The sequence below is a fragment of the Haliaeetus albicilla genome, chromosome Z (genome assembly GCF_947461875.1).
Source record: "Haliaeetus albicilla chromosome Z, bHalAlb1.1, whole genome shotgun sequence".
Classification (NCBI taxonomy): domain Eukaryota; kingdom Metazoa; phylum Chordata; class Aves; order Accipitriformes; family Accipitridae; genus Haliaeetus; species Haliaeetus albicilla.
The window spans coordinates 28,439,642-28,464,987 of NC_091516.1; the positions used below are offsets into that span (position 1 = coordinate 28,439,642).

At 43.8% G+C, this 25,346-nt stretch overlaps 1 protein-coding gene across 2 annotated transcripts in view; it reads right to left on the reverse strand.

The window, feature by feature from the left end:
• Positions 1 to 24,198, reverse strand: part of MAMDC2 (MAM domain containing 2) — a 64,013-nt gene extending 39,815 nt beyond the window's left edge. For both annotated transcript variants that reach the window (XM_069775764.1, XM_069775765.1), the window contains exons 1-2: positions 24,086 to 24,198; positions 23,803 to 23,916 (exon numbers count right to left, since the gene is read on the reverse strand). In XM_069775764.1, the coding sequence (XP_069631865.1) occupies positions 23,803 to 23,916; positions 24,086 to 24,116 (145 nt within the window). In that variant the 5' untranslated portion in view covers positions 24,117 to 24,198. The remainder of the gene's footprint in view (positions 1 to 23,802; positions 23,917 to 24,085) is intronic.
• Between the last annotated feature and the right edge of the window lie 1,148 nt (positions 24,199 to 25,346).

The window sequence follows — 25,346 nt, forward strand, 5'->3', positions numbered from 1 at the left end:
AGAGTGACAAGCACAACCACGGGGAGTAAGAGTTTGAGAAGAAAGAGATACTCCAACCCAAGCAACCTCCCATTTGGTTGCCTCATGTCAGGATTTCCATTAATCTGGAAGATCATGTTTTTGTGCTTCAAAAGCAAAGACTTCTTGGTTGAGAAACTTCCTTGGTATGCTCCAAAGGGGTTAAAGTAAAAGCCCATGTTGCTCACCGTCTAAGCAAAATTCTGAAGCAAACCTGCACTCAGCCAGGGAAGTGGGAAGACTCTGCTCACAGCAAGCAGCAGCCCCAGGAGGGAGAGGACAAGTGAGCCTCAGAGCCGGCGCGAGCAGAAACAAAAGTCTGCCCAGCAAGACTTGGCTTAGGTGCACGAGGGAGCAGGGTCACGGTGTGCAGGGGGGTCCTGGGCCAGGCTGCAACACTGCCCTTGGGGAAAGAAAAAAACCTCAACCGGTAGCCTTCTGGAGTGCATCTGCAAACCACAGGGATGCACGCAGTGAAAGATTATAAATGCAAAACTTTTCTACTGCATGGATCTGCTCTCTCTGCATCTGCCAAATCACTTAGTCTACTGCATTACCCTGAAAACCAGCACATCTGCCTAAATGCTTGTCTGTCTCTCCCAGCTACATCAGATCAACTAATAATATGTAACCTTTGCCCACAAGCCTTGTCCCTCTAAGGAAAGTTATAAATGTGCTTGGCCTACATAAATTACACTTAACTCTGATACTCACCTGGCCCCTAGGTCCTACGCAGACTGAAAAAATACTTGAAATATTTATTTGGTTTCACTGGCTCCAGAAATTGAACTCCTGTGAGTTCAGTTTACTGCTTTCCGTAAGCTTGGTGGTTTTATCCTCTTTTTTTATACCACGATTGCTAGGATGACTAGCAGGCTCATGGTGGGCTGGTCAGTGATCTCACATCACAAGATACGAACAGAGCTGCTAACAGACAAAGTACATATTTATATCTATGTCCTGAAATAGCTGGCTACAGAAAGTGCTTACAGGTGAGCTAGTCAGATCCTGATGGGTGCTAGCAGTAACGTGGTAGAAGGTCACCTGAGGGAGTCAGCCTAGTCACACCATCAGTTTCCACAAGCTGTTGGAGGTCACTGTCTAGTAACTAGTTTATTACCCACTGCTGCTGTGGCAGCTCATTAGCTGCTGCTGTGTTTACTCAATGGCCGCTCTCAAGTAATCCACTCTAAGCAAGAAAGCAGCCGCAGTGACTCATCTTCTGCCCCAGCAAGCTTCATCCTGGACCAGGAACATGCAATGGTGAAGATTCCGCATCTGCAACCACAAAACCTGCAGCCAAGGAACACATCTATTGATGTTGAACATCACAACCACCAGGACCATGCCTAATGTTTCCTGGAGCTCTGCAAAACTGCATCCGGCAGTTAGCCACTTCAAAGGTCAACACTGGCAGCTTCAATTTTCTAGGGATGCTTCTAGGCTTGCAGTCCTGTACATAATTCCTGCGTGGCAGGCGGCTGGTAGCAACTGAGGATGTGTATGAGTGTGTACACACAGACTGAGACAAAATCCACAAAACTGGAGAATGCGTTTTTTCAAGGGTTTATCAAAATAGCCCCAAGTTAGATAACTGTAATATCTAGAACATCTCACACACATTTTAGGGGAATGGAAAGTAGTTGTACATTTAATCCTGAAATCTACATTTGCCATCTGAGCTTTAAGTATAACCTGTTGCACTGTCACATTCATTAGGTATTGAATGCCCTATGTTCAGAGATATTTGCCAAATGATTTTTCATTCAAGTATAATGCATCCAGCTTCCTGTCTCTTCCCTTTATGCAGAAAGTACACTTCAAAGTATACATACGGTAGAGTGCATCCATCAGAACTTGAGCACAGGGGCTCTGGTCATAATGCTACTCCTGCAAGGGAGCTCCTTTCGACAGACGTTCAGTGATTGACTTCTGGCTGAGTACCCTTAAACAGAAACTGTTAAAACTGGCAAAATTAAACAAGAGGTTAATTTCACAGCCCAGGAAACCTGGAATTCAACCTGTCAAGACTACTCTGAGATTTGTTTTTTCTTTTTCAATTGATACTCTCTATCCCTTTTTGTTGAGTGGATGATTTTAAAAATACAAAATGCTACAAATCAAAAGGCAGGAATGAAAGCTTGTTCTGTTTTTTTTTTCCCAGAAACTTGCATGTACTTATTAAGCCCAGAATGACTTTCCAGTTTTTACAGGGATTATAGAAAATTGCACATTGATAAATTTACCACTGGTCTCAAAATTCAGAAGATGCCAAAGTATTTTACAGGATGCTGTGGGCTTCTGTGGAGAGGGGCTGATGCCCAGTGGCTCCCTCCCCTCTGCCTCAGTAGTTGCAGTCTCTAGTACCACTGGAAGGAGATTCAGCTGCAGAGCTTCAGCTCCAAGCAAGACATTTGGACTACCCAGAATTACGTTTGTAAGGATCACTTGTTATCAAAAGCAAAAGACACCTCCTTGTGCAAACTCCAGTCTAAGGAAACAGGAAGAAATGGATGCCAATGAATGTTATGAATGTTTAGGCATTTAGGAGATTTAGGAACCAGTATTTTGCTTTCTGCAAGGTATCTAATTGCTGTCTGTAATCAACAGAGTTTTGATACATTTTAGCTTCCCCAGGCTTTGTGTTTTAATTAAAACAGCCAGTCGAATTCTTCTTCTGGACTGAGTCCAAGTCAGTGAACCACATCATACATCTGAATTCATTCAGGCCATTGGATGTCACCCAGAATATGCACAGGGCTCTGCCATCTGTCTGGCCCCTTCCACTCTTCATGTGTCTGTCACGCCGTGGTGGCCTCTCTGCTTCCCCTCGCTAGGCAATGGTCAACAGACGAATTCCTTCAGGCTGCCCCTTCACATGCTCCCCAGCTGCCCAGGGACACTTGTCATTGCAGATGTTCAGACTTTATTCTTAACACAGGCCCCAAATGTTTCAATTTTTTTCTAGATAACTTTGGAAGTCAAAAGCTAGCGAAAGTTCTGGCAAATTTTAGCACTTACTGCAATGTCATTCCAGTGAATATCCAGTATTATCCCCAGGCATTTGCTTGCAAGGGCATTTAGCATACCCTGGTTGAGCTGTAAGACACATTTATCAAGACAGAAACAGCGCTTGAGATATAAACTGGTCATTGGAAAAAATCTGTCAATCTGACCCTGCCAGTTCATGACACTGTTTCCTTCAGGATATCCTCACTGACTCCCATTTCACTGCCAAAGTAAGTAAAAGCTTGTCAAAACTTTCCAAAGTAATAGAGTTTTTGGGCACTCGTTAGATTTACATTTTTTCCTCCCTAACGGATTATTAAGGCTGTTTGTTAGGCCTCATTCTACCTACTTTACATCCTAAATATCCTAGCATGATCACATGGAAGTTAATGAAGTTTAGCTAAATCCGTAAAACACCATTTAGATTAACTTACCTTAGTGCACTTGGGCTGCCAAATCTCACCGGGCACTTAACACTACCCACAGGTAACGGTTCCCTTGTAAATGTGTGCCCTGATTTATTGCTTGGAACGTAATCAAAGGACCCCCAAAGGCCCCAGCAGATCCAACCCTGCGTCCTCCCAGCTGGCTGTTAGTACCAACAGTGGTTATAGATGGACGCTCACAGAAGAATTAAGTGTAAAACAAGCACATTGAGATCCTCCCCCCTGTGCCCTCCCAGTCCCTGCTGCCATTTTTCAGCGCGGAGGACTGCCTGAGCTGGTTGTGGTTATCAACTGTGTCAACAGATGAGCCCAACTGAGCAGCATGTGCCTCATACTTATTCTAAATAAAAAGAAACTATGCAGAAAATAAACCCTGCAGAAATAACTTTGGTCTATCTGCCAAGCTTTGTGTGGTCTTTCTAAAAACAATCCTTGTCCAGTTTTTCTGAGAAAGCCTTTTAGTGCCGTATTATTTGCCACGAAGTACAGTTCAGAAGTTATTTGAGACACGGCAAATGCTGGAACGCTCAAAGGTGTTACCAAAGTTCATACAGTGTCAACGAACACGTTGAGCACTGGTCCCAACACATTTTCTGTGTGTTTACAGTTTCCCCAGGAACAGTGAATTCTCTAATGGAAAAGTATTTTCTGCAAACATGCAGCCTTTGGGGGGAAATCGGAGCCAGGAGCTCGCGCCGAGCGCACGGGAGCGCTCCCACACGCCGCCCTCCCCGCTCGGCAGCGCCGGCTGGAGTCCTGGCGTGCCTGGCTGGCCACTGGCAGTGACTCACCGCTTCATTTCTGGTGTCAAGAGATGGATTTTTCAAGTCTCAAATTGTCCCGGCAGCTGATCCCACCAGTTTTGCCTGTTACCCTGCAGAGTCAGAAACTTGTGATGCCTGCAGAGAAAGCTTGTTGTTTACAGAAGAAATTTGCAGTTGTACTCGCCCAAGAAGTATCAGTGGGCATCTTTGGGATTACAGAGGCAATTAACTCCATATTAAATGTTAACAAGTGATTAGACTAGCTCCACAACCTTTATTTTGGGTTCAAATTTCACACATATGCTGCCCATCTTTTAAAAGTGAAGGTGTAGGATTGTCTTTTCCAGCCTCTGCTCGAAGCTATAAACTCAAATAGCATTGACAGCTGCTCCACAACTCACACACAAGAGATATTTGCCATGAAACATGTTATCAGTGCAACTTTCTGACATGGTCCCCAGCCTCTCCCTTTACTGTGGAGCAGGAGAAAGACACATTTCCACAGCACAGAGAGGGTGAAACTCCCAGAGCTGCTGCTCCTCCTCCACACCTCAAAAGCTGAGAGTAAACTAGGCCACAAGAGTAGCTTCTTGCCAAGTTTTATCTTGGAAAACAAGAGAAATATTTATGACTGTTGGGAACTCGGAAAAAAAAGAGACAACTTTTCAATGCATGATACTGAAATAACCCAAAGTTTTGAGCCAGTATTCCTATAACTACAGTGCTCTGAGGGAGGAAAACATAAGGTCTCGCACACCAGTCTTCAAAAGTCTGGTCTCTAACGCTACTAAGAAGCTGATCCAAGCAGACCTAGCATACGACAACCATCTAAGGCCAAAAATCTTCACATTCAAAATTTAGGAAAATGTAATTTCACAAGATCACTGCAAACCAGAACTTTGCTATATAGATTTTATTTTTTCATTTAAAAAAGAAAAATGCTAATGAAGGGGGGGATCAATAGAATACATCGTGCAAATACGTAAATAAATTTTCTGTACATATTCTTAAGACGCAAAAAAGCACACAATGCTTTAGAGAGCAAGGGATACAGCATGCAACACAAAGAAAGCAACCAAACAGGGATATTCATATATGTGGTTATTTCCTTGTTTTTAAAAAAGTGCTCTATTTTATTTTCTTTTCCACAGGGTTTTTTTAATCCATGCTGGCTTTTTAAAAATCTGCTTTAAAAAAGAAATCAAAGCCTGCAATTTCTTTTACATTTTGCAAATAAAGGAATTGTTTCTTTGTTATGCTTCCGACTCTTGAGGCATAGTACAGGAGTACTAACGGTCAGGAAACTGGCCTCAAGAAATGCCCGTGGTTGTCCTTGCAACCCTCTGGGGAGGAAAATGGCTCTGTTTCCCAGCTGTTCTCAGACCCATGAACCAAGCTGTTTCAGGAGAATATAGACTGATTCCAGCAGTGGAAGCATACAACGAATTTTAAACCTGCTTTCCTCCTCTACATCTCTGTGCCACATGCAGCCCAGTGAGGAGAAGATTAAACCCACAGAGCCTTACTGAAAACAGATCTAACTGGGTAGCTCAACCTCTGCTTAGCTATTTCATGAGAGAACAAACCTGAGTTACTTCTTTGTATCTCCCTCCGTAAGTAATTCAGTAGTATATGAGGGCTTAAATTCTGCATCAGATATGAAAGTGGAAAGAAAGTTATATCAACTAAAAGTTTGTTTAATCATGGCCTGAGGGATTGCCAAGGGACCACTGGATAGAAATTATAAGCACAAGCTAAATTATCTCTTATATTAAGCAAAACCTGTGGCTGCCTGCCAGATGATGAGAAATAACTATATGGTGGAGGCCTGCAGATGGGCAGGTCAGTGACAGGCAGAAGGCTGGCAACTACCAAAACCTGCTGCACCTAACATTTGTTCTTTGGCATGGAGGAAATGTGTCACAAGAAGCAGCTGGCAACCTTACTGGGACAGGAAAGGAGTCCTCCGGTGCAGGATCTGAGGCAGACATGTGCATTCCCTACTGACTAATTTTCGTGGTTAAAACTGATGAAGACACTCCCCATCAAGCACTCACCTACAGAACACCATGCACAGGCTTGCTATTGCTGGTGTGACCCACACACTGCATAAGTGCACTGCCTTTTGTCAGGCTCATTACCTGCTTTACTCATTTGCTCAATCTCCAGGACATCCAAAATCCCTAACATCAAAATTTCCTTCTGGGCACATTTTCCCTCTGCAATTTATATCCTTTCTTTTCAGGGAAGAAGTGTAGATGATAGACATTTGATGGGACAATGAAATAGTTTAGTAAGTCTTTCTTATTGAAAAGCAACTGTGGGCCACTTTTTCAAGATGCTTACCCTTCTTGTGGGAGTTCCTGGTTATATCAAAACAAATGTGAAATAAACCAAACTGGGCACACTTTGACAGTGTCCCGTTAACATTATTATTTATTCTGCAGATGATGAAGGAGATTCCCATTGTAGCACCATGGCTTGAATTGTCAAATAAAATCACACCTCATCTTTTTGAATGCCCTTCCACAACAGCTCAGAGTTAGGTGCTAGAATTCAGCCTCAGGGGGGCCTTTTAATAAACATTAATTGAAAAGGAAAAGTATACTTTCTGTTCCAGGAGACCTGAAACTTTGCTTTTAGTTTGTATATGGTCATATTGTGTCTTAGTACAAGCGTTGCCATAGAATTACCACATATGGAAACCTGGGCAACAGATCATGCGAACAGACATAATCCTAATAATGAAGTATGTAAACAAACAGAAAGCAAATTCCACTGCAACCAAACTGTACTCATCAGACAGTCCTGTTGTAGTATATTTCTATGCCAGCTATGAAAGAAACATGGTAGCATAGCTGAATATAAAAATGAGGTTCAACAAAATTCAGAGCCTGGTCAAGATGAGTCAAATATTAATTATGATATTCAAAACTACCAGCCATTTGTTAACCTCAGAAAATTCTCAGATATTGATAACAATCTTTGATATGAGGGATATGGATTTGATGGATGGATGACTCAATGGATAAGGAATTGGCCGGATGCCCACATCCAAAGAGTTACAGTCAACAGCTCAATGTCCAAATGGAAACCAGTAATGAGTGGTATGCCTCAAGGGTCCATACCGGGATCAATACTATTTAATATCTTCGTCAATGTCATGGACAGTGGGATTGAGTGCACCCTCAGCAAGTTTGCCAACGACACCCAGCTGTGTGGTGCGGTTGACACGCTGGAGAGAAGGGATGCCACCCAGTGGGACCTTGACAGGCTTGAGAGGTGGGCCTGTGCAAACCTCATGAAGTCCAAGAAGGCCAAGTGCAAGGTCCTGCACTGGGGTCAGGGCAACCCCCGGTATCGGTACTGACAGGGGGATGAATGGATTGAGAGCAGCCCTGCAGAGAAGGACTTGGGGGTACTGGTGGATGAAAAGATGGACCTGAGCCAGTAATGTGCACTTGCAGCCCAGAAAGCCAACGGCATCGTGGGCTGCATCAAAAGAAGCGTGGCCAGCAAGTCAAGGGAGGTGATTCTGCCCCTCTACTCTGCTCTGGTGAGACCTCACCTAGAGTACTGTGTCCAGTTCTAGGTCCCCAGCACAAGAAAGACATGGACCTATTGGAGCAACTCCAGAGGAGGGCCATGAAAATGATCAGAGGGCTGGAGCACCTCTCCTACGAGGACAGACTGAGAGAGTTGGGGTTGTTCAGCCTGGAGAAGAGAAGGTTCCACGGACACCTTATTGCAGCCTTTCAATATATGAGGGGGTCCTGTAAGAAAGCTGGAGAGAGACTTTTTACCAGGGCCTCCAGTGACAGGACAAGGAGCAGTGGTTTTAAACTGAAAGAGGGTAGATTTAGGTTGGACATAAGGAAGAAACTATTTACGATGAGGGTGGTGAGACACTGGAACAGGTTGCCCAGAGAGGCTGTGGATGCCCCATCCCTGGAAATGTTCAAGGTCAGGTTGGATGGGGCTCTGAGCAACCTGGTCTAGTGGAAGGTGTCCCTGCCCATGGCAGGGGGGTAGGAATTAGAGGATCTTTGAAGATTCCTTCCAACCCAAAGCATTCTACAATTCTATGATATTAAATATGAATGCAATTGTGGAATAAGCTGGTGGGATAGGAGGATAAAGCAATTAGTACAGAGTACTTCATTACAGTTGGTATTTCAAAATTTCATTTAATTTAATTAATGTTAGTTGAAAACTAAAAATATGTCATCACTGAAGATAACAGCAAAGTCAATTATTTGGACTAATACCTTTGTAATCAGTTTGATTTAATCTGACCATGGAATAAGTTAATGTCCTCACCTCCAGAATAACAGTCTGAAGCTGAACAACTCATCTAATGCTCATTCCTGATGCTTACTGAAGTTGTCACAGAGCAGGTCCATCTTCCCTCACAGCTTATTGCTCTTTGGTTATGGGTGCTTGCAGACATGTTGCTGACATGAAGCTGTTACTATCAATCAGCTACAGATGATGGGCAGCAGAAGCAGTTGGGATAGAAGGCTCGGTATTTCCTAATTTTTATAATTCTGTCAGCAAAATGTTAAGGTTTGTTGTTTGACAATTCAGCTCCATGAAATGTTGGAAGAGCTAAAGAGGTTGAAAAGCAGAGCCACAACTCCAAGTTAAGGATAAAAATTCCATGGTGCGTATCAATTCCTATTTGACCTGGACTCCTTCAACATCTCTCTCTCAACAGACTTACTGTGATCTAACCATCTAGTGCCTTCATGACTTGAGACAATCTCTGTCACTCTAGACTCTCATCCATGTCCTTGCAGGGCTGTATTTCTTGTAGCCTTCAGGTAGTTCTGCGGCTAACAGTGACTACAGGAGCACTAACAGAAACCCTGCAGCAGACTTCCCCTGCACATCATGCATCCTCCTCGGCAACATGTCAGTAGAGTCACCGGTAAAATGTACAGATCCACTGTGCAGGTACAGCCTGCAAACATCTCTCTCTAGAAGACCTTACAGGCTGCCTTCTTCTATCAGGCTAGAGCAATGCATTATTATAAGGACCCTTCAGACTGCCACCCTTCCCTCTCAGGGAGTTTCCTGCAGTACAATACAGGTCATACACACCAGGATGGTACAATCACCAAATTAGAAAAGGCCTCAAGAGGGAGGTTTAGCTAGTACGGATGTCCAGCAGGCAACAATTCCATTTTCCAGCAAGTTTCAAAGATTAAGTAGTTTCTTCTCTTTCCAGAGAATCATTTAGTATTTTCAAATCATGGACTAATAGTGAAACTTCTACTGCTCCAGGCATCAATTGGAGCTTCTCCTTTCTCCCTCACTTTCTCTCTCTCTCTCAAGTAGCAAACAGAGATACCTAAGCCAACAAGTGGGTGCCACATGCAATCTTGCAGTAAGCAGCTAAGTTATTTATTTCTCTTAAGAATAGTGGACTAACTTGCAGGTTGGCTGAAGGTATAGCAGTGAAATTCCCTTCTAGATGCATAACTAACAGAAAACACAAAATGGTCTACCAAAAAGAAACAGCACAAAAGCTAAGCAACTCTGGAAAGGCTAACTAACACAAAAAGATCTAGCTGACCCAGCACAGGAATTGGAGTTCTCTGCTAGTAAGCGGTGATTGATCACGTAACTCTATTTTTGGCTTCAACACCCAACAGCTGTGAAGTCTACTCCAAATTCATGAGTGTGTTTTCATATAAAAACAAAGACTGCTTACAGCTCTTTGCTTTTTACCTGTATGTTGTGGTCTAAACTACACATACCACTCATCTTATTTCCATATATGACAACTTAACTGTGCAAAGTTCTCTCTTCTTTTTCAAACAAACTACAGTTACTGCTCTAATAACTCTCCAGTTTGACACTTAGTTTAAAATAAGTGCTGGAAGAGGCTATATTTAGAGAACAATCTGGTATTGGTATAAATCCTCTCATGTTTCCACTTAAGCACACAAGAATATTCTTGGCCACAAAGAAATCCCTCTGCAAAAGGCCTTCTAAGAATTAAAATGCAAAGCAATGACTATATAGGAACCAGTAGCGTAGATTAGCATTGCCTAGCTATATGTATGCATATTTAAAATGTTACAGATCACCCTACTTGAAATGCTATAAGCAACAGCTTAAAATGAAGAATTCATACAGCTACATGTAAGTTTTCAAGGATATATATGAAGATGTTAATAACTGGTTTGCTGACAGTAAGTACTGTGAAGCTGAATATGCAACTGCAGATGCAGATGCTAAGCATACCAGTGTACTGACAGAGACTTGTAAGCAGACTTTATTCTGCATACTGATAGATTTTATCATTGTTTGTGCCCTGGATGTTATCATGTCTCCAAGGCACACCTCTAAGGGAAAAAAATCAAGTAAATCCGGTTTTCTTAAACGTATTTATTGTTGCTATATTGGACACACTTTTAAAATCCAGGTACCAGGATGCTTGTATTTGCAGTTTTCATTTGTGTATGTGTATGTACTCTAGCAGACTAGGCAGCCTTTACTTCCCTTTATGAGAACTTAGGAATTTAAACAATCACAAATTAGTTTACACTTAGGAAACATGGATTTTCTGATTACTGGGAAGGCTCTGAATTTGTTCACAGCTACAGGAGTATACTGCTGCTTAAGCTATGGCTTAAAGCCTGAGCCATACTAAAAGCTCCTCATTTTCTTGCTGCCTGTATTGAGTAAATTTTCTACTGAGCTTTTAAGGATGGCACCAAACTGTAGGGCTCTATAACAGAAAATTACTCACTGTAGAGTAGAGGCAAGATATGAAACCAACAGCATTATCCCAGCTCTGCCACAGATTCTCACTGTTGTTCTGCCATAATCATACAGGACAAAATTGGCTATCACCTGATGCTTGGGTACTCATGATTTTCCTGGGATAAAAAAGGTCTCAGCAAGATTGTGAAGCATGGCGTGACACACGGAAATGTGTCTCCAAGTCTTCTGGTCTTCTGGTTCCAGCCCCTGCTTAAAGCTTGTAAGTCTTTGTGACTGCTTGCCACAAGTGTGTACATGTTTAAGGCAGGAAATACACTTCTCTGTACGCTAGGCACCTGGCATATGGGGGAAGGAGAGAAGAAGGGATTTGCTAAAAGCAGACAAAAGTAATAAATACTGATAATGAACTGCAAGTCAGCTTGGGGATACATGGCTTGGGGGAATTAAGGCCTCTATTTCCCAAACAGATGCAAGGCAGACAGCACAGACATCTAGGTCTGTTTCATCAATTGCCTGAACCTATTCTGATGAGCTGAGCACAACTCAGAGTCCATATCCATTCATTTGTCCACCTCCCTGCTGACTCCACTAAACAATGATGCCAATTACTGTCAACTCTGTTGTATGGCCTTAAATGAACTCAACTCACTTTGGCTAAACAGCTGTGAGATGGTACTTTCAGTCAACGACATTCATTTGCAGAATGATCTGCCAAGAGTGAATAGCTGGAGCAGAACTATTTTGCTAAAGTTTCTTCAGGATAACAACCATGTGTAACACAGCACACACCAAAGACAGTAAGTCTTCAAATGGAAACTACTAAAAAAGTAGGAAATTATGAGGAACAGACCTTTTTGCAAAATGCATCAGTGTGCTATGCTTTAGTTTATCTGTTTCCCATGAAGCCTTGCAGCCATAAGCATTAGAAAACCGTAGCTACATGATAATCAAGCCCCCAAAATACCAGTAAGGAACAAGTTATCCATATCCTGTTAACAATAATTAAGAGATCCTTTATCTAACAGGAGATCTACAACAAACTCCCATTTCTTCTCTTGAATGAGGGTGCAGAGATTTCATCTATACATACACATAAATGGACTCAGACATGTATACATACATGTGACTACTCTGATTCTTACCTTAAAAAGTACCAGAAATTCTCACATTCTTCATTGTGGGTGGAGATCTCTCTGAAAGACCACTGCAGTAGGGCTTTTCTTAGCTTTCAGTCAAAAACATGAAGATACCACAGAATCACAGGATGGTTGAGGTTGGAAAGGACGTCTGGAGGTCTTCTGGTCCAACCCTTTTGCTCAAGCAGAGCCACCTAGAGCCAGCTGCCCAGGACCATGTCCAGATGGCTTTTGAATAGCTCCAAGGATGGACACTCCACCACCTCCCAGCCACCCTCACAGTGAAAAAGTGTTTCTTGATGTTCAGAGGGAACCTCCTGTGTTTCAGTTTGTGCCTGTTGCCTCTGGTCTTGTCACTGGGCACCAATGAAAAGAGCTTGGCTCATCCTCTTTGCACCCTCCCTTCAGGTATTTATATTTATTTATACAAGATCCCACTCAGGCCTTCTTTTCTCCAGGCTGAACAGTCCCGGCTCTTGCAGCCCTTCCTCATAGGAGAGATGCTCCAGTCTCTTCGTCATCTTCATGAGCCTTCATTGGGCTCTTTCCAGTATGGCCATATCTCTCTCATACTGGGGAGGCCAGAACTGGACACAGAACTCTAGAGAGGGTTTAACTAGTGCTGAACAGAGGGGAAGGATCACCTCTCTTGACCTGCTGGCAACACTCCTCTTAATGCAGCCCAGGACACCATTAGCCACCTTCGCCACAAGGGCACATTGCTGGCTCTTGTTCAACGTGGTATCCACCAGGACCCCCAGGTCCTTTTCTGCCAAGCTGCTTTCTAAATAGGCATCTCCCAGAGTACGTTCTGGCACAGGGTTGTTCTTCCCCAGGTGCAGGACTTTGCACTTCTCCTTGTTGAACTTCATGAGGTTCCTGTCAGCCCATTTCTCCAGCCTGCTGACATATCTCTGGAGGCCAGCATGACCCTCCCATGCATCAGTCACCCCTGTCAGTTTTGTATCATCATTAAACTTGCTGAGGGTATCCTCCACCCCATCATCCAGGTGATTAGTAAGGATGTTGAACAGGATCGGACCCAGTAGTGACCCCTAGGGTACACTACTAGTGACTGGCCTCCAACCAGACTTTGTTACAGCGATCACCACCCTGAGGTCTGGGCCCAACCATTCAGCCAGTTTTCAATCCTCACCACACCTCTGCTCATCCAGCCCATATATCAGCTTTTCTATAAGGATCTTACAGGTATAGAAAGTCAAACAAACAAAAAAAGCCAAACAGAACTTCCAGGTATGTGAAATGTAAGTAGGTGCTAAAAGTATTGAAAATGTTTCAAATGAAGACTGGAAGTCCTCTTTCCTTGTTCTTCAGCTTCTTATTGCTTATAATGCTACAGCCTCAGCAGCTAAGTTTCCAGTTAGTTCTCCAGCAAGAGAAGCCTAGACTTCGTATTTCTAAACTGATCTCAGCTAAGGTGCCTTTAAGCACTAAAGAGGCAAGAGACAAATTAATTTTTTCCCCTTTCAAAACAGTTTTTAAGTACGCCTTTGGGCATTTCTACTGTCCACCTGCAGCACACATGCAGTGAGAAAGCAGCCATGCCACAGGACAGCTCTATTCCTGTATCACCCACACCTTGGCTGCAACTCATGTTGCCTTCCCCATGAGCAACATGAGTTGCCTTGCCTTCAGAGCAACTACACCTCAAAGAATATAGTCTTGCAAATATCAATAGTAAAAAACCCCAATAACAACAACAACAACAACAACTGTTGCCTCAGAAAGATTTTTAAATACAGAACACATTGGTTAAGCTCATTAGTTCTGACCTCCTTTATGAGAGGGGACAAGCCCCTTTCTTTAAAGGAAAATAAAACAGATTTTCCTATTGTATTTCCTTCCATTCAGATTTTCTAGATGAAGTCCTTAACACCCAACACTCTTTAACTCAGAACTGACTTTGCCTTACAGCTACCTAAGAGTATATGAGGCTAGCCTGGATTCTCATAGCCAGGCACCAACCTCACTATCTAACCCTGGAATGAAGAGACAGCCAATCAAATGATGTTTGCATCCTTTCTGTATTTCACACTTCCCTATTCCAGACAGACTACTTTATCCCACCTGCTGACACCAGCCTTCTTCACAGAGCTTCTCAAGTCATGTTCATGATAGTTACTGAAAAGCAAAAAAATGTGTTCCCGGCTGGAAGAAACATGGTTCAGCAAACGTAAAACAGGTCTATGAAAGGAGATATATTTTCATTGCAAGATCTACAAATGAATCACGGAGTGACATTGGACAATTTAGTTTACCCATCTATACATCAGCTGAGGATTTCTACCGCAAGTAAAAAGTGCTTTGTGGAGCACTTAGAGCTTTATTGAAGGAAAGTGTTTACACAGTTAATCTAAACTTTGCTCTTAGATACAGTGCATGAAAATATGATCTTTAATGTTATTATCAGAAAAAGGGAAATCTTCTACTTATTCAGAGAACAGGTAGGACTGTCTGGCTTCCTTACCCTCCAGGTATGACTTTTTGCCACAAATGGATCTGCTCCAAAGTTGAATGCAATAGCATTTCCCTAGACACCACTGTCACACAGAAGCCTACTTCAACCTTTATTCAACCATGAGTGCTAGACAAGGCACCAGTCTTACAGTAGTAATTAATTGATTGTTATGATGTAACACCAAAAAAAAAGAGAAGCTGAAAAATGGAGAATTACTTCCTTTGATAACTTTGCATCTCACTATGGTTTTGTACACAACAGCTATAATTTGCCCTTCCATTTCTGTAGCTCTTCCTATATTTTTAATAAGAAATACAGTTTGTGGCCCAGCAAATCTGAAGAAACTCATTAAGTCACAACAGATCCTCTTTAAGTATTTTAATGGTTCGCTACTTGAAAACTGAAGACTCTATTTCCTAAAAGACGTTGGCTGATATTTCAAATGGAAATCTAATTACCATGATTCATGGATATTTTCATACTAGGACTTGCAAGGTTTTCAGAACAGAGCAAAGTGTTAGTAACATGTAGCTGATACTTTATCAGAGAATACATCTATTTAAAACAACCTTCAAAGTACACCAACACAATTACTCAGACTACTAGAGTTGTCTAATATACTGATCTCGAGCCGCGTTTGTCAAAAGAAAATGTGTTGGAGGAACAGCCACATAGTGTGTAAGAAACACTCTGTTAATCAAAGAGCATTTATAAAGTGATGGGCACTACATTGTTCTGTAAAATTGTAGGAATCTTTGGCTTGATTATCGTATGAAGGACTATAATAATCAGACTTGAATTTCTGGCTGCCTAGAACCACAGGGAAGGACGGGCCAAAAGATGCCTACTCTTTCAAATGGGGGTAATAAAATATGTTCAAATTATATAAAGGCTTCTAAGCAATAAAAGCATTGTATGAAGTTACATGGATGCCTACGCTGGCTTTTTATCTGGCCTTCTGTAACATTACTGCTACGAAGTAATATTAAGACAGTAAAAACTGAAAGATTAAAGGAAAATCTCTCCTGTTTTTTAAAGCATATTTTCTTCAGATGTAACAGTAGGAGGTTTAACCCCATTTGATAAGTTTAATCAGTCAACTAATTACAGTGTTGCCTGTACTGCTCTTGCACATGGTGGCTGGGTATGAAAAATCTCAGAAGGTAATATAATGGGAGAACTACAAAAAAAAGGGGGAACACAAGACAACTAATTGTAACTGGGTTTGGCTTATTTTTTCAATAAGCTTTCAAAGATTTCCACTTGATAGCATCCTATATAATAAGACTGTTAGGGCATTTTCAGGCTGATTCTATTACAACTCTGAACAGTCTATACCATATGCAAGGTGAACAAGTCTTTTTACTAGTAGAAATGCTTCTGAAGTGTCCGTGGTCACCATTCAGCACAAGCACAAGCTTATTTTTCCTCACTACAGGTCTTGACCCATGTTGGATCTCAACCAAAATTTATACTGAAAATTGACAGTGCTGAAAACACCATTCCTTCCCTCCAAAAAAATGAACTGGCAAATGATTGGCTCTCCCCTTCATTTTCAAGATGCTTGTACTTGTAGTGTAATAAGCATAATGACCACAAAGTACTGCCTGTCAGCAGTTTTACTTATACAAAAACTCACACCATGCATGCACCCTGAAATTCCTAAAAAGAAACTGTAATTCAATTCATTTAAGTCTTTCATTTTTTTCAGAAAACTGAAAATATTTCTAGCTGTTTTCAGCAAGTGATTTTGCATGTCTGTACTTGTATTTTAGCAAACTTTGACAATATTTGCAAGCTCAGTATTCGTCCTGTTTATAACAGAAGCTGAAAACATATTATTTAACCTCCTATTAATGGAGAAGATAAGAGTACAAAGCTACAAAGCTAGACTGATTTACTAATCCTGGGCCCTACCCGTCTCCATCACAGCCAGCCACAGCAGCTGTGATTTCAGGCAGGAAGCCATACCTCACCCTCCAGCTTTCGACTGAGACATGCCCAGATCCCTGCAGCCTTTCCAGCAGACTCTGGGAATACAGTCACCTTGCGTACATGTGCAAGCTGCAGTGGTGTGACCATAGTCTCTCTGGGTAGGCTGTGCAACCAATGTGCACAGTTGCATCGTAAATTAAAGCTAGCCCAGGTTATGTCCCAGTTAAGCTGAAGGCTCATACTGAGTGGCTGCTACACAGATGCCCAGATAGTTTTTCATGTAAACATGCGGCATTTTGAAATGTGAAGCTGCAATAAAATTTTTACTAAGTGTGGTTTACAGTGCTGTATCAGTGGTAGAGAATCATACAAGTTGCTTCACCCTACTAATGAGTAACAAACCTTGTTACCTGGAGGGAATCAGTTTTTTTCTGGGTTACATGCAAGTTACTTGTTCGACTGAGGTGATTTGGCCTCCATCACCACTCTCAAACACCCTTTTGCCCTCCTACAGCTTTTAAATTTTTTTTCAAATTCTATTGGCAAATTATCTATTTTCAGTTGCTTTCATGCAAAACAAAGTCCAGCCTATTGTCAGGAGTTGCAGGTATATTCGGTAAAAATGAATTTCATAACAGCCATCGTCCCTCTCTTGTGGCCAGCCTCCATGGCTCAGTGTAAAATATACTAAAATAGCTTGTTGACTCTCTAAGCACTGAATCACTAACAGCTGTATGTGAAAATATACTTCTGAGAATTTTACTGTCCTGTGGAGGAGAGGAATGCTTTGAAACTCATCTCTCACGCAGTGACTCACCGATAACAATTTAGGATTCGTTTGTTCTCCTGCTGCAAATGGAAAGCCAAGACTTATCAAAAGTGTCACGCACAGGCAGCTGCTGCTGAGGCCCTCCATGAACATAAAGTACTCTTGGCCGTCTTTCTTTACACAAGACCTGCCTCTGAAGATGAGCAAAAAGTATGCTAATAACTGTAATTTGGGCATAGTTCAATAAAAATGCTATTGCCTAGAAGCCTAGGACAGAAGTTATACCTGAGCAAGCAAAAATGTCAGATTTCCTACTGGTATCAGCAAGACAAGGGAGAGGCTGGAGCAAGGCTAAATGCTTCTCACACATGGTACTATTAAGATGTTGGTGACAGACTGAACAAGAAAATAGCAAGAATAAATGAGCTGCTAACACAAGAGTAGTGGCTCAGTAGCCAAAGTGGAGTGTACAGGAGAAATGGTACCAGAGATGAAGGAGAAATAAGAAGAGCAAAAAAGTCTAAGTGTACCAGAAGTATGTGAGAGTCAGCCTTTTTTTTTTTTTATTTATTCCCCTGGGAGTGATTGGGAAGGACAGCTGTCACTCCAAATGCAATTATTTTGGCCAGGAAGACAAACATTTTAATTATCAGGTCAAGGCAAAATAGACCATGTGCCAGTTTTAATGGCTTCTCCATTCCATCAAATGGCATTCGGTGCAGAGATGTCCAGACTACAGGTTTGGGAGACCCAAACCAATACGCTCTCATGGCAGGGTGGATTTGTCAGCTGAAAACCTTGCCAGCAAGCGAGCATTGTGGTATGCCGGCCTGGTTCTGCTGCAGGTAGGTACAAGCTGGTGCAAGTCTCCGTGAATTACCCTCTATTTTGCTCCCAGTTACACAGTTATCACAAACATGTGAGACCACTTGTCTCCTCTTAGGGTTGTACAAAGCCAGCAATGTTATACCTTTTTTACATTTTCAAATTGCTTACTTTCCTATGTACAGGAAGTACTGCAGTTAGATGGAAAAAAAACTGAGACTACAGATGTGCCAATCTATCTGCCAGTAGGTTTGTAACTGAGCACAACACAGCACAGGTCAGATAGGAACTGCGCTTGCTGTGCAACAAAATTTAGGATCACCAGTGATTACCTGTTTCAGACTCTGCATATTACAACCAAATGATGTGGCATTCAAGATGAGAGAGCTTAGGTCAAAAGAGGTCAGTTTTAAGTCATATGGCACAGCTGTAAATACAATCTATTTAAATGGTATGCAGGCCATGTTTAGGTTTGAGATTCCTTACACTGCTGCTCTCATGCCTGACTTATCTGATGGCTATCCTGTCTCTTGAAATTATCTTCCATCTTAAAACCATTTAAAAGTGTAGCTATATGATAAGTATGTCCCAAAAGATAGACTTCAGTTTCCTGACGCTGTTGTTAGTGATGTTGCTTGCTTACCTCCTTACCATAACCTGTTACCTGACCTCGAGTGTATCACAGAAACAGAGTATTGGACTAATGCAGCAAAAAGTAGGCATGTTTTAAGGAGAAGACTATTTTTAGATATATTGTAATTTATTACATCACTCTTCTGAATGAAATCTATTTCTTTTTAAGGATGAGTCTCCCCCAGAATACTGCAGAAAGAGAAAACATTATTAAAGAACTCTGAAATGCATACTATTAAAATATATCCCAGTAGACATGAGATTTGAAGTAATACACACTTGCAGAATTTTAGAAGGAAAGCAACACACAGGAAACTATGCATTTAAAGGTGCCAATGATCATATGAGAGACAGATGCATATGGCTGTATCAACTACCACTTACAGCTTTAGCAGTTCAGTGCCACATAGCTCATTATAGAATATCAACACGGAAAGTTGCTTGACAACGCTCCACAGAAGAGCAAAGTTGATAAGGAGACAAGTGTACAAACCCCCTTGCCACTACTACTAAAATAGCTTCAAGTCCACTGCAACTGGCAGTGCATGGGCACATTTAACAATGACCACTTGCTTTTTGGAGCACATTGCTAATATAAATAACCTCTCTTCCCTTTAGCTTGCAGGGGTAGTAAAACAAATTTCTTATCTAATGCTTAAATCCAGGCAAGCAGATACAGCACAGCAAACTCCATTAGTGCAAATTTGAGCTGACGGCCCAAATACACATTATTTGTAGCTCTATTAAACTGGTCTTTGTTAAAATGAAGGGAGAATGAGAACAAAACGTACCCACAGACACAGGCACACAAGACGCTGTACAGATATTCTTGGCAAAAATGTAAACATTGTCCAGAGTCACAGAAAAAGATATGCCATAGTTATTGTGTCTAATGAAACTTACTATAATAATGCTATGAGCAGGATGTTCTTACAGTCATGTTATGGCTGCCTCTGTGCTGGACAGGGCTGTGAGGAAAGCTAAAAATGCCAAAATCCAACCCTGCAGAATGGCTGCAACTGATGTAAGGCTGTGTTTCCTACTGCCATTTCAAGTGGGTCTACATGGCTTTATTTGTTACGCTACTCAGGATTACTGCCTGTTACATACAGCATCTTCCTTTGTTTTAACGTTTGTTTTACACTTACAAAGCACGTGTCCTCTGAAATAAAAGCACAATTTGGTTAAACAAAATCTCAAGATTATTTGATGAAATCCTATCATACAAAGTTTGACAGTATGTATTAGAATTAACTAGGTCCTTCCCTTGCAACACATACACTGCTGACACAGAAGTAAATTCTTGTGGAAACTGGCCACTATAGACCTGTGAAGCTTTGTGCCCCAACTTAGCTGGGCATAAACTCATGCTAAATATACCTGTTGGTGTTAGTGGTAAGCAACATGGTATTCAAGCTCCTCAACTATCTCTAAATACCACAGTAGTGATGAATATAGATCTGCTTTCCGAATTTCTCATCCATTAGTTGGGTTCAAGGAGTTTGATCTTTGTCTTATATTCTGTACCTGGATTTTTTTTAAATAAATTATCTGTTCAGAGGCATCATGAATGCAAAAATATTTATAGGAGCATGCCTACACCTCTGAGTTAAAATGAACCATTGACAAATTGGTTTATGTGCACTAGCAAATCACTTAAAGCTTGAAGATCTTATCACTGGTCCATTGATCACACACAAATTCATCTGTTGCTCATCAGATTTCAGAACCAGGATTACGTGATGATGCCCTTTTCCTGAGCAACAACATTGCTGTATTTCCTGTGTAGCTGGTATCCTACAAACACCCACTTCATAAAGCACATCACATTTGCATGGGATTTACCAGCTTACACTGAAAACAGAACTGGCACATTAGGAAACATGCTGCCTCAAGCATGATGCTCTATTTACCCAGCCTGGGCCACGATCTCAGCTGGGTGTGCTCCTCAGCCACAGGTAAGCACGCAAGAAATTTACATCCTCAGCTGTTTCTGTATTTTACATTTTTCTTTGCATGGTGTTTGTCTGCTGAAAATCATCGCAATTCTAAAATGCAAAGACTGAGTTAGCAGATGACTGACTCAGAAAGCTGACAGTTAAAAAGAGCACCTTGACGTTTATACTTGAAGGTCCTACCCCTGAATTCAGAGCCATGTGAGAGAGCTTGAGGCTTACAGAGGGTTTCAGTGAAGCAGAAGTTTATGGGAGCACAGGTCCACTGCACAGATATTACAGTAAAACGACTGATTTATTTCTTGTGTAGCTGACATCCTACAAACACCCGCTTCATTAGGGCCTGATTTGCCAGTCTTGAGTAAAGCAGTGAAGAGTGAAACAGCTATCTGTTTCAGCATTGACTATTCTGGTTTGATCTTCCTTTTGCACTCGACAATAGTTTTATTGATATTTTGAACACAAAAAAAATCTCTTATTCCAGAACTACCAGAATACTCAAGAGAAGCCAGAGACATTGAAAAAAGCAGCTGGACCTTAGAAACCTATTGGTTTAAGTGGGAATGCATAGCTGTAAACAAAAGCAAGATTTAGCCTCACACTTCCTTTCTGTGCCTGGCCCTTCAGAAGATATTGGCTTCCTTAGCAACCAGGCAAAAAACTTTCAAGTATGGAGTGGAAATTTCTGGGCAGGATTTTAGTTATATTTAAATCATCTTGACAGTCTGGCACAACACCACACTACTGAGAGATTTATAAGATGAAAGAACTTGCACTGCAAGTCAGATAATCCCTGTAAGAGATTTGCTGTATATAACTCTATATTACAAATCATATTTTAAAATAACAGTTTTGAAGCAATGCAAGAAGTGGAACAATTCAAAGCTAAGCCACCACTCCCATCCTTCACTTCCTCCACTACCCCAGTAAATCACCACATGTACATACACTGACCTGCAAATACCAGGGCCCAGCGCTGCGAAAAGGAACATGGTTTTACTAGACAAAAGACTAAAAGAGCATCTAAGGAAGACTGGTTTTGCACACCTGCTACACAGATTTGAATGAACTATTTTCAACTAGATTTAGTTATGATTCTATGAATGTATTTCTGAGGAGGCACACCTTGTGTGCCAAATGTTCGCACAGAACGACTTACAGTGATTAAATTACAGACTGCAGAAAAAAGGTTTATAATGGAAATGCTGACATAACTATGCCTATTAAGAGAGCTGGTATACCACATATTCTCCCAGAGTATAAGTTTAGTTATATATCTCCGAAAAACAAGATCTACAATGACAGAAGCTGTGTAGCCACTGGTATGCTTATGGTCACACAGAAAAATCAAACTACAACAACAAAAATAGTGTTCTGTGGGCCAAAAAAAAAAAAAAGTAGGCTGCTGCTGATCCAAATCTCTGATCAAATTTCCCAGCTTCTTGAAGCACCGTGGCATGGATGTGCACAACATGATGCACATCCATTTCTGCAGGTATTACTCCCAGCATCTCACAGTCCCTTGGACCTGAATCAATACCACTACCATGTGGCTCCCTGTTAATCACAAGGAGGAAGTGCTGCTTCCAAGACAGGTGGCTTAAGTCGGCATGATGTTAAGAGGCATAGCTGGGAAAGCAGAGATGGTTACTAAATTTCCACCAGTATCTCCAAAAAATGCGGGAAAATCTATGTATGGTTACTAAATTTCCACCAGTATCTCCAAAAAATGCAGGAAAATCTATGTATGGTTACTAAATTTCCACCAGTATCTTCAAAAAATGCAGGAAAATCTATGTATATTTAAATTAAAAAAAAAGAAGAAAAGAAAAAGCAATTATTTTAATCATGACATCCTCACAGCCTTTTCTACGTAAGCATTCTTTATACATTCTCAAACCCTAATGATTAATCTAAAAATGAACAATTCAGGTGACTTATTTTGCATATGTGAGAACTGGGTATCAATCAGAAAAAAAAAAAAGCATTATCAATGAAGTAACAAGTGGAATGACAAAACTGGACTAGCCACCTTTGAATGGAGCACTGATGAGGGGTAGTGAGGGGTGTCTATTTCTGCCTGTACTCACCTCTTCATTACTCTGGGCACCTCTTTTAGAGCTTAAAAACTTTGAAAACTCATAGTCCCTTTTACTGTGTGAGCACAACTTTGACTTTATGAATGAGGTTGTGGCCAAACATAACCAAAACTAAATTATTTTATTACCCAGTTATAACCATATTGTATTTGGTTTTGTTTAGTCTTTGGTTTGTTCATATTGATTCTGTCAAAAACGGGAGCCTACACTAAAAACTTACCAAGTAAGAGTTACAGTTGCATGGAAACTCTGTACAGTGAATGGATTTTGTTCCCTCTTGCAACAGCAGTCGGTCTCAGTAAAGTCTAACACAACTTCTGAAAAACTAAGAGCCTGTTTTTTTCCTGTTGAACTGTAGATACCACAAACTGGAGAAAAGTCTTCACTGAACATGTTGTAAGGACACTCTTCACAAAGATCGTCTCCTGCCCTGAAAATGCATGCACCCCTAGAGTACAGCCCAAAATATATTTTTAGAAAAAGCAACAGTGCAGCTTAACGGGAATTTGACAGGTGTGTTTCTTCTAGGCAGAGGACCAGTTACCTACAGCAGGTTTGATAACAGTCACCTTTCCCCAGCAAAAAGTGGAAGAAGTAGGAAGGCGGTTTCCGAGGCATCCTGCAGAAACCTGCGGCGAGACCCGTGCCTGGGGGCTGCGGAGGGGGATCGGACGCCTCCCCGCAGCCCCTGCAGACCGATCGGCTGTCAGGGGACTGACACCCGGAGCCCGAAACTGCGCACGGGAGGGATCCGACGGCGGCCGTCTCCCCGGGAAAGCGGAGCAGCGCGGCACCCCGGCGCGACGCCACCGCCGCCGCAGCGCCCGGCGGGGGGACGGCAGCGCCCGGCGGGGGGACGGCAGCGCCCGGCGGGGGGACGGCAGCGCCCGGCGGGGGGACGGCACGGGGGGACGGCAGCGCCCCGGGGGGCAGCGGCAGCGCCCGGGGCGGGGGAGGGGGAGGCGCGGCAGCACGCCCGGGGGGCGGCAGCGCTCTTACCTTCCCCGTGCAGCGCCCAGGGCAGATGCGCGTAGTCCCACTCGTAGCCGCAGGCGCTGTCCTCAAAGGCGCACGACCCGGGGGAGAGCAAGGCCGCCCCGGCGAGCCGCAGAGCTGCAAGGAGAAAGCCGGCCCCCGGTCACGGCCCCGCCGGCCCGGGGGCCGCGGTCGACCCCGCAGCAGCGCCCACCCCGCGCCCCGGGCGGGCGGGGGGCGGCGCGGCGCGTCCCCCGCCGCCGCCGCCGCCGCCGCCGCCGCCGCCGCCGCCGCCGCCGCCGCTTACCGTGCGCGGCGAGGAGGCAGAGCCGCAGCATCTTCCGCGCCGGGGGAGCCGCGGCCGGCGGCGGCGGGGCGGGCGGGCGCGGCGGCCGGGAGCGCGGGGGCGCGGCCGCGCCGAGCCCGGGGCGGCGGCGGCGGGGGGGGCGGCGGGGCTGAGCGGGCCCCTCGGCACCCCGGCGGGGCGCAGGGAGGCGAGCCGCGGCCGCGGGAGGGCAGGGGAGGGGCGGGGAGGGCCCGCGGGCACCCCCGGTGGGCGGCCCGTCCCACCCCCCGAGTCGGAGCGGGGTCGGCCCCGGACGGGACGGCCGGGGCTGGAGCGTCCTCGGGGGTGGGGGTGCCGCCGCCCCTGCGGGCAGCCCGCTGAAGTGCCTCACCCCACCCACCCCACCCCCGGTAAAAACGTGCTTTCTAAAGTTTAAGTGGCTTTTCCTGCGGTTCAGCTTGTGCCCAGCGCCTCGCTCCCGTCGCTGGGTACCGCTAGAAGAGCCAGGCTCCCTCTGACGTGCTCCTCCGTCAGGTATTCGTACACGTTGGTAAGATGCCCACTCACACACATCTGCAGAAGACGAAGCGGCTCCCGGCCCGCCACAGCCTGCCCTGCCGTCCTTCTCTGCCACAAAACCTGCCATAGTGGAGGGCCATGGCAGGGTACCCTCGCTCTTTTAGGTAAGAAAGGTGCAGGAGCTGCTGGGGTGCTCCGAGCGCTGTAGTTCATAGGATTACAAGATAACTCGGGAGGGGACCACAGGAGGTCTCCACTCCAAGCCCTGCCCGAAGCACAGCCAGCTCTGGGCTCAGACCAGGCTGCTCAGGACCTTATCCACTTGGGACTTGATACCCTCCAAGGGTGCAGATGGCACAAGCTGTCTGGGCCCCGGCTCCACTGCTGGGCTGTCCTTGTGGGGAAAACGTTTCCTCCTTAGAGACACTCTGAATTTCTGCTGTTTCAGCTGTGCTGCTGCCTCTCACCCTCCCGCCGTGCATGCCTGTGAAGAGCCCGGCTGCATCTCCTCCATCCCCTCCTGTCCATACCACGGCCACTGTTGGGTGTTCCCAGTCGCCCCTCTTCCCGGCTGAACCAGCCCCGGCCCTGCAGCCTCTCCTTGCAGGACAAGAGCTCCAGCCCCACCATCTCCATGGCCTCCCCTCGCCTCCCACCAGTTTGTCAGTGTCATTCCTGTACTTGGGACCCAAACTGGAGGCAGCACCCAGACAGGGGACAGTCCCTGCCCTCCCCTGGCTCTTGGGGCCATGTCCTGCTCACA